Raw genomic sequence first — 15,082 nt, 5'->3', positions numbered from 1 at the left:
TTGATACCAAAGTGCAAAAAATTTATGTTCATAGGTAAGGCGATCTTACTCAAGAAGGTTCTTTATCCACAATGCTCTTAATTTTACTAAATACTTCAAAACAGGATGTTGAACAGAATAGTGCAATGGTATCCAACAGAAACAGCAATATACTATAATTTTCCACAGAAAATCACAAAATTTTACTGATCTATTTATTAAAAGCCCTAGGGTTGTTAAAAATTACCAGTCAAGCCACATTTATACATCTTTCTGTTATATCAGTTTAGCCTATTGCTTCACATCTATTAAAACCAATCAAACAACAGCTGTGAGAAGGCTTTATCATTTGTAGAATCAAAATATCCCTTAAAATATTTACATTTTACAATATAAAGGATAGTAAAACACAATGTCATGTACAAGCTTAGGTATTCAAGTTTTTGAAGCGAGAGAAATGGTTGGGAAATTAATACAAATTATAGCATAAAGGCTCAAAGGTGGGGGGGGAACCTTATTAAAATGTGTACCCTAAAAGCAATAAACTTTGGACCATGCAGCCTTCTAATTTCTGCTCAAAAACTGTTTCAGATGCATAGGGGTGGAAATATGATGATAAATACTGCTCTTTTTTCATTTTGCTTGTCTTCTGAAAGTCTTCAACACCATTCAAGTATGCTGTATACTGCATTCAAACTTGGGTTTCTGTGTGTCATAGTCTTTTCTTTTCTTTTCAAGTCACTGTAATCTAAGAAGAGTGAATGATACAAAATTCTCCTTTATATTTACTGGAGCATCTTCAAACAGCGAGCACAAATCACCAAAGGCTGCAAATATGTCAACTGAAGCCAAATCGAACAAAGAACCTTTATGCACTTTTTATTGCATATCAAAGGAAAACCCTTAAATTATTGTCTATACAAGCAACGTAAAATTTTGAACAATTCAACCTCTGCTCCTAGGGCGGCTGAATGTAAAAGTAAATGAGCAAGCGGTACACTGGTTGGTACCCAACAAGACTTGTCTCTACAAAACATTAAACACTGGATATTTTTTTAAAAAAGAAAGAACTGATGGCACAACTGATACCCAAGCATATCTTTTTACAGAGTTTTAGGACATATTTAAAACAGATTATTTCCTGTTTATTATAAACTTTAGAAGATAGGCTGTGGACCCCCTTCCCCGCTACTTTTACCTCTTGGTTTTCCCCCGGTCACTGTGGTCCCTGTCTTTTTGATGTCTATCTCGGGGCTTGTCGCTCTCTCGCTCTCTGTGCCTCTCCCTACTTTTCTCTCTCTCTTTCTCCTCCTGAGCACGCTCTTCACTTTTAGGAGCTTCCTTCTTGTCAAGATTCCTACTGTCTCTGGATTTGCCTTCAGAGTCTTTGTCGCTATGTGAAAGCCGCGACCTCTCTTTGTCCCGATGCCCTTCCTCCCTGCTTTTCCTCTCTCTCTCTTTCTCCTGGTTTCTATCTCTATGCCTATTTCTTTCGGAATCCGGCTCCCATTCATGCCTGCCCTTTTTCTGGTGGTGGGTCTCGCTGTAAAACCTCTGCCTGTGCTGGTCGCTTTTCCTCCTACCAAATGCCCTCTCCACATGGGGACCCTGGCGACCCCAAGGATCACTGTGACGCCTCTCTGTCCTCCGGGTGTCTCTACCCTGATAAAAGTGTTCTGGCCCCGAGAATCTCAGCTGTTTCTGAGCCAGGGCTGGCACTGGCGTAACTGGTCCAACAAAATGTGGGGGCTGACCTGACAGGTGCAAAACGGGGGGCCAAGGCATCAGAGGGTTCTGAGCAAAGCCAAAGCCTGGAGGAGGGAGGAGCGGAGGGGGCAGATGAGGAGGAAAGCCAAACACAGGATTGTTTTGGGGAGGGAAATTAGGGGCAACAGCCCCTTGAAACTGAGAGCCAGGCGGAGAAGTTTTGGTGTGCTGAAAATTTGGCTGCGGAGTCCTGATTAGTGAAAAGCTTCCACTTGCAACAGGGCTGGGCATTTTGGTACTGAATTCAGAACCGCTGGCATTATCTGCTTCAAACTGAGATGATGACGGCGGTGTCAATAATCCTCTTCTAATGGGATGTACTGCCTCAGTGCTTTGCATCAGTGCTTCTTCACACAACGGATTTGTATTTTCCGGCTGTGAGGAGCACACACTGTCTGCTGTAGATGCAGCTGAAACCAACAACTTCTTGCACTCTTGACTATCGCTCCGATCTGAAGCTAGGTCATTTCCTGACAGTTGCTTATTATCTACTTTAGCCTGTTCGGTTTCTAAAGTGTCCGGTTGTTGACTATTCTGCATTTCTTCATACTTAATACTGTCCCCATCATTTTCTGAAGCATTGTTCTGTAGGCCTCGTCCTGCTGCTTGCCTTGGATCCCTTTTAAGATTGATGAACTGTGAACTATTCACAGTCATACTATCAACAGATGCTACGCCGCCATTATTGCTCCCAATTCCTTTCCCTGTGCTCGCCGAGACGGGAAAATCTGTGGTCCTTTCCTGAGAAACATTAGCACCGTCACCCAACCTTAGATTGCTTTCAGGAGTCTCTTTGGTTTCCTTGTTCTGTGACAGAATATTTAGGTTTGCTAAAAATGCTTCTGTAGAAACATCTGGTGGTTTGCCCTTAAGACTTATGCTTGTCAGATTTTCTGACGAGCATGAGACATCGGCTACTGGTGTATCAGCTGCAGAGAAATTATCAATTGGTTCTTTTGAACTGTCCTTTCTCCCCTTCGTTTCTTCAGTTCCAGCAGTTACTATAGGAATGTCCCTTAGTTCTTCTTTTATGCTGGCCTTTTTATCTAATAAAGGCAGATCTTCACTAGCAAGCTGGCTGACTGCTGGCTGGATATGTTCAGACATCTGCCCCGTAGTGCCCAAAAGACTTTGAAGAATATCATCAACTGGCAGTGGCTTACTTGCTAGTTCAAGAGCAGATTGCTGATTTTCCCATCCAACCAAAACTCCGGGAAGGAACCGCAGAGGCTTTGGTGGTTCAAGTTTGATGCTTTCCACAGCAGGCTCACTCACAGTTGTTTCTTCGGTATTCGATAGCTGCGACTTGATCCTTTGTTTGTGCAATACAGCTGTGAAGGAGTTGAAGAAGTCGTTCTCGTCTTCTTTTTCCACCGATTCAGAATGAAGGACTTCAGGTTTGCTCAGTTTGCTCTTCTTTTCTGGGGGCAAATTCTCAGGACTCTCTTCGGCAGGGCTAGGGTTCGTACTGGTGGCAGAACTGGCCTGCCTTTTCAGCTTCTGACGAATTATCAAACCCAGCAACAAATTGGGTCGGTGCACTTCAATACCTGCATTTGGAAGGCAGGGAACCACAGTGGTATAATTAATAAGATACACATACACTTCAGGAGAGAAAAAAACCTATTTCTACCAAAAAGCTTATCTATGCCTCTGCAATCTCAGAAAACTCAGCTGGTCCAAGTGGTCAGATTTCCCCATGTCTCTCTCAAGAGCTGCTCCCTGTAAGTAGGATTCCTATACACTCTAAAATAATTAGTTCCTGTTAAATAAAGATAAGTTTGCTTTATTCATGAGCACTAATGCATGCTTGTTGAGGGGAAAAACTGAAAGGCGAGGTTTCTCAATGAGGGTGACTTCCCACATTTGCAAGCTTCATGCACACTCTCAAAATAGTCATACATTGGGATGAATACGCATCAGCTTAAATATTTTCAGGTTGCAATCTGCAGCGACCTGGAAGTAACAGAGCGTTGTTACTTCCAGGTTTTGCCTCTCACGCAGACACTCAAAATGATGTCACGCGCAAGCGCGGAAGCTGCAAAACGCGACCCGCGCACGCGCAGACGCATCTTACATTTGCTTCAGGATGCAAACGGGGCTCCGGAACGGATCCTGTTCGCATCCAGAGGTACCACTGTAAAAGCTTCAAGCTATCCAGTTTTGGGGATAATCAAAATGCACCTCAACAGTATAAATGTCAAAAACAAGGTCTCCATCACTAACATGTGAAATGGCCAACTTTTGTTACCTACCAGGACCATCAAAAGGCACCAGCTGATGTGGAATTTTATCAGAGGCACCTAAAGGGATGATATATAAATCTTTGATTTGCTTCATGTTATTTGCAGCTACACCGTAACGCTTTCTGCTGCTGAAGTACGCAAACAGCAAAGTGTATGAAATCTGATCCTCTTCTGTCACGGGGGTAAAACGAACCACACAGATTTCCTATGGAGAAGGGAGGGGCACAAATTAACTTACAATTTGTCAGCTAGTTCTCTAAAGCAGAATTCAGCACTTGGTGGCAGGGCAGGAGAGGAGAGGGGAAAGTCAGCAATCATCATCTTACTTTCAGGTACTTACTGCACCTGAAAGAGTTGGTTTTTCACGCAAGGAGAATTTGACACTGCAGAGACTTCAGTTCCAGGTAAAGAAGGGTAGTCTTGGTTATTACAAGCTGCAGCCAAGAAAAGGAGGCCTCTCCACAGATTTTGGCAAAGCTTTTGAAGGATTTCTCAGCAAGTGGCCAGCCCAGCAAGCCACTTGTGGGTGTGAAGCAATCTTAAAACAACAGTACTTATGAAGGAGGGAACTTCAGCCATTTGATCCAACTTATACAGGTATTTTTGGAGGTGTGCAGCCTGCCTTTTGAATAAAGCAGCCCTGAAATATATACACTGTATGAAGTCTGTGCTTCTTATAGATAAATTAAATCCGATCCAATCAGTAGACTAAGCTGAAGTTCTCTGTGCAGAAAACTTTCAGAAATTACACATGCAGAATCTTGTAATATCTTTAGTAAAAAAAAATAATAACTCCCCACTCCAGCACTATGGAAATATTACTTGCAGAGACGCATTTGGATCTGCAAAATATTTTTAGGACTATGAATATTTCTGCATGACTGTCCATGCTTCGTAGCCAGCGTGCCTTCTACTACCACTTCCCTCCAGTCATGTGGTCTTCATATCATAGGAAAAGATGCTGAAAATGTGCTAAACATCCACCTCTACTCATTTATCACTGAATAGAGAGCAGTTTTGTTAGGCTTTATCATTCGGAAGGACTAGGTGTTTCCATAAGAAGAGCCTGGTCCATCTAGACCAAGGTTTCCCAACCTTGGGTTTCCACCTGTTTTTGGACTACAACTCCCATCATCCCCCAGCTAACAGGACCAGTGGTCAGGGATGATGGGAATTGTAGTTCAAAAGCAGCAGGCGATCCATGTTTGAGAATCCCTGATCCAGTCCATGTTCTGTGCTGCATCCTGCACAAATGGCAGTAGTGAACTTATGCCAAACAGTAGCAGCAGCAGCAGCAAACTGTGCCTTTAAAAACATTTAAACTGAGTGGGGACAGGGGACTATTAACACCATACATTTCCAGGACCAGAACAAATTTGGTTTTACCTTTGTACCCATGGCTTTTATTTTTTCAACATATTCCCAAACAGTCTGGGGTGATATCCTGCCACCAATTTGGATGCTATCTGGCAAATCCTATGGGAGGGGAAAACAATTATGCAGTATTTATAACATTGTAAAATAATAGCTACTCTTCAAATACTTACTATATTTTTAAAACATCTTAAAGAAGTTACCTTAGAGAAGTACTGCTATGAAAGTACAGCTAAATGAGAAAAATCAGTATCACTCATGATTCATAAAAGAAGGCACATTATTTCAAATGATGAGTGAAGGGAGGAAGTAAAAATTCTACTGCCTTTTGAGTGCATAGAAATGAATTTATAGAAAGCCAATATGTAAAAAAGCTAGCTAGAAAGTGTACATGCTGGAGATCTTCATTTAAGTCGCTGATACACCTTTTGACGTATTACCACAAGAAGAGTGGGCATGAGGGATGGAAGTATCTGTTAAACAAAGTGCTATGACCGAAACCCTTCCTAAAATAAGAGAGAATGAACAACATCTCTTGGTGTTTTTAAATACTCTGCATTCACAATGCCACATTCAAATTTTAGTTGTTCGCAATGAAAAGAAAATTTGGAAAAGTTTCCAAGGAAAGTGACAACACAACATTAAGTGTATACATACTACCTCTGTTAAACTTTCAAAAGAGCCAGAGATGGGGTAAGCCTTGATAACAAACTTTGCGACAGATGGCATGTTGATAAAGCCTTTCCAAATGAAGTTCAGGCGAGCCAGAAATAGTGCTTCACTTTCAACCATGCCAGGCATTTCTGATCTGTAGGACAAAAGTGTGGAAAAAATAATAAATGCAAAACAGTCTAGACTACTGCAAGGGCGGTGGGGGGAGGATGGCAGCAGGGACACTGGCTGGGGCAGCAACATTAACAGAGAGAAATATGGGCAAGACTAGTAATAATCTCAACCTGTTTTCTTCCATTTTTGCTACAAATATAACAGCAAGACCACCAAGACAGTTGGTAACAAAGAAAACGCAAAGACCAATATTTAAAAACAATCGCATTACATTTATATATTTTAAAAACTTATAACAAGCACCTGTTTTTCAATGCCTTTACTTTGTGTACTTGGAATACACACAGGTGGGCCAGTAAGCTTCTTTAAAAGTACACATGAAGGCTGCTTTTGTTTCTTTGTGTACAGTGGGGTTCCGTGCAGTAGTTTCCAGTTACAACCACAAAATTATTACCTAGAGCCTGAAGCAGAGGCAAGTGCTGGATTTGGCAATTCTGTATCTTCCTCTAATAATTCTGAAGCCAAAATGTTTGTTGTTGAAGAAAGTGCATCCGCTATGCTTTCAGCTTCATTGTCTGATGGTTTACGGGCAACTCCAACAGACACTTTCACATTTTTCCCAGAAAGGTCATCACTAGGTGGTGCCATTCGACCTTGAAAAGGCAAGTTAGAAAGCTTCGCTGTTTAAACCATACCAGATTAGAAAAAACCCCTAATCTTAACACTAACTTACAATTCTTACTATAATGCTCAAAATCTTGCTAACTGAAATTAAACCCAGAGGCTTTGTACATTTCTCTAATTTGCCCAACTGTCCAACCATTTTTAGATAATTATTATTGAAAATACATATTTCCTAAAGAAATACAAAGTATTTGGATGCAACACTAAACCATGGTTTAGCATTATGAGAACAAGTCACAGGAAGCCTAGGACTTGCACTTGCCCTGTCTCTATCTGGTACAGCTGTGTGGAAAAGTTCACAAGCGCTGGCTTACATCTTAAATAACCTTCTTGTGTCATTTGAACCTAGACAGGCTGCAGTTATTCTTAATTGCAGTTAATTTGCTTCAACGAACTTCCAACGAACTTTTGGCTCGATTCAACTAGCTACACTTAAGATTAACCAAAGTTTAGAATTCAGACTAAACTGAAGTTAATATAAAACAGAAGTTTCTGATCTCTTCCCTCCAGCCACATCAAGACCATAGGGAGGTTGGAGGAACACGCAAAACAAAGACTCACTGAGGTGCAGTCTTCTAACCATAGTTTAGCGCATTATGCCAAACTGCACCAATGTGATAAAGCTAATGGTAGAGAAAAAGGAACTGATGGTCCCCAGTCAGAAGCAGGATGAATTTCCAATATAATAATAATAATATTTTTTTATTTATACCCCGCCCTCCCCAGCCAAGGCCAGGCTCAGAGCGGCTTACAAGCAATAATAAAAACAAGATGAATGATTACAACTTAAAAACAAAAATAAAATACAACATTAAAATAATGGAACATTAAAATATTAAAATGTAGCCTCATTGCAGGAGGAGAAGGAAAAGAAAAAAGAAAGAGGGAGGGAGGGAATCAAATTGGCTCCAAGCCAAAGGCCAGGCGGAACAACTCTGTATTACAGGCCCTGCGGAAAGAAATCAGATCCTGCAGGGCCCTGGTCTCATGAAGCAGAGCGTTCCACCAGGCCGGAGCCAGAGTTGAAAAGGCCCTGGCTCCGGTTGAAGCCAATCTAACTTCCTTAGGGCCTGGGACCACTAGGGTGTTGTTATTTATGGACCTTGAGGCTCTCCGTGGGGCATATCACACTGCATGCTGCAAAAAAAGCATAGGTACCCGAGTGGTATATTAGTTAACATGCCTGAGTAGAACAAGGGTAAAGGTAAAGGGACCTCTGACCATTAGGTCCAGTCATGACTGACTCTGGGGTTGCGGCGCTCATCTCGCTTTATTGGCCAAGGGAGCCAGCGTACAGCTTCCGGGTCATGTGGCCAGCATGACTAAGCCACTTCTGGCGAACCAGAGCAGCGCACGGAAACGCCGTTTACCTTCCCGCCGGAGCGGTACCTATTTATCTACTTTGATCTGCTTTCGAACTGCTAGGTTGGCAGGAGCTGGGACAGAGCAACGGGAACTCATCCCGTCGCAGGGAATCGAACCGCCGACCTTCTGATCAGCAAGTCCTAGGCTCTGTGGTTTAACCCACAGCGCCACCCGCGTCCCTAGAACAAGGGAGACCAGTTCAAATTCCCACTCAGCCATGGAAACTCACCAAGTGACCTAGGACGAGTCACTGTCTTTCAGCCTAACACTGGGCTGTTATAAGGATACAATGAGGGGCTGATAGCAAATAAATGGACAGTTTATCAGACTGTGCCACTCCCATTGCTACTCTCACTGAAATTAAGAGCTAGCTATCCATAACGGGAGCTATGGGGAACCTGTGGCTCTGCAGATGTTCAAGTTCTGCAGCCCCAACTTCTCAACTGGTTTTTAAGCATGCAAAAGTTAATACTACCTATGCAAATTTTACAGTTGAGGTCAAACAGATGGTTCTTATGTTGACTTGTTGTATCAGGAGTGGCGGATTCATCCACTTCTTTATCTTTTTCAATCTGTTCCGTTTTCTCCACAATCTTAACTGGAGGGGTTTCCTAAACAAGGAGAGACAGACAATTTGTTAATACAATTTTATTTTATATAGAATAAAAATACAACTTTATGATCAGAGTCACAACATACAGAGGTCCAGCTCACAGGCAATGCTAAGCCAAACCATAGCTTAATGCAAATGAGTAGGTGCCCAGATTGCAATTGCTACACTCCTCCCCCAGTCCTGCTGCTGCAGTGCTTCTTGGGGCTAAGACATGGTTTGGCTTGTGTTACACCCAAACCCAAGGTTATGGTTTGTCTCAGCCCAGACACTTTATCTATCTTAACAGAACCAATGCATTGTTCGTTTTAAACAAATAACGCAACTTATTTTGTTAAAAAAACAATATTTTTGCTGTGATACCTGAATTTCCATTGGTGCTTCTTGCTCTTTTACCGGTGCCTCGCTCTCAATTTCGATTTCTCCTTTATGAGTAATTTTTGTGATTGGTCTCCTTTCGACTTCCCTCTGCTCTTTTTCAATCATCTCAATTGTCTATCAAGAAACAACAAAGAACAGAACAGATACACAGTGTAAAAACCTATGAAAACATCACCAGATGCAGCCCCAAAATATGGGTGGAAAGGTTGCTTAATTGCAACTCCCATAATAATCCCTGAACACTGTACATGCTGGGTTAGGATGATGGGAAATGAAACCTAAGAGAAGATAGTTGTCCGAGAGATGAAAACTAAAGTCCTCCTCCTTCATTGGATGTTTAGCATGAAGAATATGTAGAAGATCTAGAGAGAGCAACAGATGGTGGATACAATTATTCCATGTTTGCTTCACAGCCAGAGGCATGAGCCTGGCTGTAAAGCTGAACTATAGTTGAGCATTACATGCAGAAGACTTGAGCTCATGCACTCTCCCTTCCCCTCCCCTTCAACTGGAAGCTCCCATTTCCATTTCCAATTAATTTCACATTATGCCTGCATCCTAAATTGTACTTAATTATGCGTTATTGAAACAGGACAACTTCTTGTCACCGTTTGAAGTCGGTATGTGTTTGGGGCATAATGCAGTTAGCTAAAAACAGAAGCGAAAGCTTTCAGTCTCCCACCCTGCTCTCACAGCCATACCAGAAAAGGAGAGAGGTAAAGGAAGATGACAAGCCTGAGGCTTGCTCTCTGCTAAACCACAGCAAACTGTCTAAATTCAGCCGTTATCTCCCAATTTCCTCAGCTTCCAAGGATGGAATGGCTAAACTTCTGGAAGGATGACTCTTGTATTCAGTAGAAAGCTGGTCACTGGATCAAGGATGAACTATTTCAAAACTATGCACTGATAAGCAATTTCCAAACGAATAATAAGAGCCACACTGAATAGGCTTTAAGCAGCATCAATGGGAGGTTTGGAGCATGCTGCCACCAAAGATTTTGGTTTTATTTTTGTAGGTATTCACTTCTTTGGAAGAAAGCAAAGGCTACGATAGCGCCCGAGGTGCAATAGGGCCTACCCAACACATCACATTCTTGTAAAATGCATCCCTTTATTTTCCCCTGGAAAATATTTACTTCTGTAGGACTAATTAAAGGGATGTATTTGGCAACACAGTTGGGGGTGAGGAAGCAATCTGCCCCAGGCTCAGACACAAGTTGGTCTAGCCTCCACAAAGAGAGAACCTATCAGGTGGGAAGGAATGTACAATAACTGTATGAACAGAGAACACATGTATCTATCACATCAATTTTTTGCAGGGATTCTGGAAATCTACAGGTCTGCTTGTAATTTAGGAACAGTAAAATATTTTCCCTTTGCCACTTTGTACCAGTCCCACAGATCAACATTTTTTGATCAATTAAGCTCATGTTTTACAAAAAATTTAGTGCTTCTTCTTGTTGTTGTTCTATTTTCAAAAGCATTTTAGCTGTAAGTGATTTAAACAAGCCCTTGTAAATTCACACTGCAGTTACAACACAATCAACCACCTAAAATTCACTGCAGTTGCTCATTGGAGAAAGAAGCCATTAGACTTCAGATGGTGAACGGGAAACACAGAAGACAAGTGGAAAGTTTTGAAATTTGTATTGATTAGCACTAGGAAACAGGTGTTCCATTAAATAAATAACTGTAGATTAAGCGTACATGTCTGTTTTCTCTTTTCCTCCATGCAGCTAGTTCTTTGGAAGCCAGCTCTTCCGGACTCATTCTTATGAGATGATCTGGAGTTACTTCACCTTTCAGTACTCTTTTGAACAGTATCTGGGGAAACAATCAGTAATTAGTTATAGCTAACAATTAAAAAATAATAATCTACAGGCTTCTAATTCAATTTCAACCAGAAAAGAAAATTGAGTTTTTTCAGTCTCACCTGTACATCATTTTTAAAAACTGCCCTCTCTACACAGAGATACAAATAGTTGTACATTAATGTCCTTAATGGATCCACCATTTCACAAAGTGAAGTCAGATTCTTTAAAAATCCTTAGCACGTTTTAATGGTTTTTAAATAAATAAATAAATAAATAAATAATGATCTCTTTGCTAGCCTGAAGGACACATCTCGAAAAATGAAACTCGGGTGAGTTTTCAGTGGCTGATTTTTCAAACAATAGTTATTGAAAAATGAAATTCTCACCAAGGAAAAAGATTTGAAGAGGTGCTGGTAGTTTAAATTAGGTGAACAAAGAAATAGACATATGGGTCCTTTGTAGAATTTTGTATAGTTAAACATAACAAGAAACATTAGAATGCAGGAATGGAAACCTCCCAGAACACACAGAAAGTTGGAGTTTTATCAGACAACTTATTTCATTGGCAGACTTGATCTGCAGGCATATCTATGTACCTTTCAGCAATACTTTAGTTTTACAGACGTCAACAGAGAACAACAATAGCAAGGAATCATAAAGAAGTGAGCTTATAGATTGGGCTGACCCACATTTTTTCAGGTGGAATCCAATGCTGCTGTTCCACTCACGTAACAGTTTTTGACCCACAAATTTCCTTCACTAACACAAGAAAAGAAGAAATATTTTTAGAAGTTTCCCCCTCCCATTGCAGCCCCTTCCCCACCCACAACCACCAGATTTTAATAGAGAGCGATACCACAGAGGATTGCAAGAGGAGGGAGGATATAAGCTCCACTTCTCTATTACATTAGTGGAGATGCCTGCTGAAACAAGTTATTCCATGGGTCAACAGTGGGACTAGACTCTACCCATCGTCAGTCACAAACATTATTCAATATGGATATGCTACCAAAATAACTGAAAGACAACACTGCTAGCACTTGGGGGGGGGGAGAGAACCATAAGCAGGTTATATTTTATCACACTGACCCCGTTAAGAAAGTCAAGTACTAACGGAAAGATTTCAGAATGTGTATCAAACATAGATAACATCACCTACATTGTTTTTGGGATCTTTCAGATTGAATATCAAGCTCCTGTACTTATTCTTATACTTGGAATCAGTATCTCGAAAAAAAGAAAATAGTTCTTTTTCAATTTTAGTTGCAACTTTTGCTGCTCTTTCTTCAGGAATCTTCAGTGTTGAGTCTGCAAGCCTGAAAAATACACACATCATATGTTTTTGGTTTGGTTTGGTTTCCACCAGGAAACAATAACAATCGAGACATTAACAATTTGTTTAGCTCGTCGGCCGCACCTTTTCTCCAGGATTTCTTTAAGAGACTGCCGAACACTTTGCCTTATTTGATCAGTGGAAGGTTTGGATGCAGGGGCAGGAGCTGGGTGTACATTACTGGTTGCTCCCCCTTTCTCCGTTTTCTTTTTCTTTACTTCCTGTTTATCCTGAACACCTGCATTAAAATATAAATGTCACATCATGGGATAGCTTTAATAACTTGAATTTGAAATTTCACAAGGTTGAAGGGAAGGCGTTGTTACATTTGAAAGAACATACAATTACGTAATTTTGGATCTACACAACTGATTATCCTGTTGGGATTAGTACAAAACAATATTAGGCATTGTCTTACTAAAAAAAACAACAACCTGTAAACCAAGTCCATCTCTATTAGAAATTACGGGACAGACAGCAAATTACTCAACTGATCCTAAATACTTTCCATTAAAAGTCAGCCTTCTTTAATGAAATTTATGTTAAGGAATCCAAATTGTAGACCATAGCTTTGTATGCTTTATTAAAGACCTGGTTTGTAGGATCCTAAAGCCTGCATGAGGAAGCAACTTGCCTTCTCTTGTCACTATAGGCACCCAAGTCCAGTGAGCCCTTAGTGGCTGTCCCCCTTCACAATATTTATTTCCAGCAATGAAAGCAATATTTTAGGAGTCCAAGTCTTCCATTGTCAGGTTAAGCTGCAACCCACACAGCAGTATTTAAAATGAGCACTTATATATTTCATTCCATGTACCGTATTAAAATTATATTTTAAATGTGATTTTGTTTTTGTTTTAAAAAAAAGCAACTTCAAAATTTTTAATTACCGGTTTTTGTTGTGCTTTCACTTGAACAAGAGACATTGAGATTGTCTTTATTCATTCTTTCGTGTTTGTCTTCCGATGATCGCTGAGGACATGCAACCATTTGTCCTGTTTTCCTAACAGGAATTTGCTGCCTTTTTTTCATTTCAGAATCTCTGCATTCCGATACTGGTTTTCCATCACCAGATTCCTGCAACAAGTGTTAAGAAATCTTAGAAAGCATTTGGACTGCAGTCCTTTCTAACAGAATGATCAGTTTTATACCTATACATTTACATGTGTGTGTGTGTGTTGATTAGATGTAGATTAAAAAACAGAGGAAATTATGCACACTGAAGTTTCGTTTAAATGAACATAAATTTCTGGCATCTCTGCCTATGAAGCCCAGCAAAAGGCCCCAAAACAGAATATTAACACCTAATGCACTAAAACATGAGGCCACAAGTTTATTTATTCATAAAAATATTTATATACCACTATTCATGAAAGCCTCACCAGAGCAGAGAACCTTCTGTGAGGTTCACATTCACACCATACATTCCTCAATGAATTCGGAGAGCTGTCATTCGTTACTTTTCTCTACGTTGGGAGTGCAGATAGGCAGAATATATATTTTTATGTTAGGGGTAATGCAAGTTGAGTTGTTAAAGTACATAATCACCAGACATTCTGCACATTCACCAGGGTTCAGGGTGCATGTGCTCATAATCCATTCATGAGGATGGAATGATGCACGTTTCCCAGTCAATATACATAATCTCCAATGAGCCTTGTTCAAAAATTGTACAGAATTCAGTCAATATATGCAAATTCCTTAAACCGTGTTAAGAGATTATGTATCCCCTTGTCTTATAAATCACATAAAAAATTACAGGAGCCTACAAAAGTTACTGTTGTTGTGGTTGTTGTTGTTATTGTTGTTGTTGTTATTATTATTATTATTATTATTATTATTATTATCATCATCATCATCATCATTATTATTATATAGCAACTACAATAGCATTTCTTACCCTTTTAAAAATTTTGACCTTGTGCTTCATAGTCTCTTCTCCCTGCTTTGTTTTACTTTGTGGACACATGGAGATTTGTTTTGCTATTCCAGGCTTTTCGCACTCCATCATTCTACCTTCTTGTGTTGTTTCCGGTTTCACTTGTGCATCCGGTATAGTTTGATTGACAGGGTCGGGTTTTTTGTCTTCTGCAGCACAACATTTTACACATACGTATTCTTTGTCTTCTTCTCCCATTTGCTGTGCTTGAGAAAGACTCAGACCAACACAGTCACCATGAAACCAATCATCACACCTGCCACAGCCTACCATAAACCTGAAACAAGAAAAAACAAATGACTTAATGTGCTTAAGACTTTACATTTCCTCGACTGTAAAAACATCACATCTTAAAGGGAGTATATTGCAGCACTGGCTCCACTCAGCTTGTTGGAGATTGCATCCACTGCTCCAGCCTTACAACATGGTAGGAGTTGCCAAGGTGACACCAAAATTGGATCTTGTCACACTAATTTAGAAATGTAGCAAAGAATCAAAGAATTCTTTGGCTATCAAATAGACCCGGAAAAGAAACTGATTAAGTTGCTTATACACCTTTAAAAGTATATGTGCCCCTCCAAATATGCTACGCCTCTCATAGTACAAAATGATGCAGCACAACAGAAAAATATAATCAAATTATCATACATCACCAAAATATTAGCAAAAGAGGACCTAAGCTGGCCAACTGGGCATCACATGACATTTTATATCCTTGCATTATTCAAAATGCAGCTTTATCTAGATCATTAAACAAGCATGGCTGCAACTGCCACAAACTAACAAAGTTAGTGAAGCAGAAGTTCA

The 15,082-nt window shown here is 40.3% G+C and overlaps 1 protein-coding gene across 7 annotated transcripts in view; it reads right to left on the bottom strand.

Moving 5' to 3' along the window:
* Nucleotides 1-842: 842 nt before the first annotated feature.
* The window catches only part of PHF3 (PHD finger protein 3), a 44,045-nt gene continuing 29,805 nt past the window's right edge, over nt 843-15,082 (bottom strand). For 6 of the 7 annotated variants that reach the window (XM_080997882.1, XM_080997884.1, XM_080997880.1 and 3 more), the window contains 12 exons: nt 14,237-14,552; nt 13,227-13,413; nt 12,424-12,577; nt 12,166-12,322; nt 10,900-11,016; nt 9,175-9,306; nt 8,677-8,812; nt 6,607-6,805; nt 6,024-6,174; nt 5,379-5,468; nt 4,002-4,197; nt 843-3,296 (listed from right to left, as the gene is read on the bottom strand). In XM_080997882.1, coding sequence (XP_080854008.1) covers nt 1,174-3,296; nt 4,002-4,197; nt 5,379-5,468; nt 6,024-6,174; nt 6,607-6,805; nt 8,677-8,812; nt 9,175-9,306; nt 10,900-11,016; nt 12,166-12,322; nt 12,424-12,577; nt 13,227-13,413; nt 14,237-14,552 — 3,958 coding nt within the window. In that variant the 3' untranslated portion in view covers nt 843-1,173. The remainder of the gene's footprint in view (nt 3,297-4,001; nt 4,198-5,378; nt 5,469-6,023; nt 6,175-6,606; nt 6,806-8,676; nt 8,813-9,174; nt 9,307-10,899; nt 11,017-12,165; nt 12,323-12,423; nt 12,578-13,226; nt 13,414-14,236; nt 14,553-15,082) is intronic. The other variant, XM_080997881.1, reaches the window with a different exon arrangement.

This window comes from Podarcis pityusensis (assembly GCF_964106645.2).
Source record: "Podarcis pityusensis genome assembly, chromosome: 3".
NCBI lineage: Eukaryota > Metazoa > Chordata > Lepidosauria > Squamata > Lacertidae > Podarcis > Podarcis pityusensis.
Note: the sequence above shows the minus strand (reverse complement) of the source record. Positions and strands in the feature narration are given on the sequence as shown.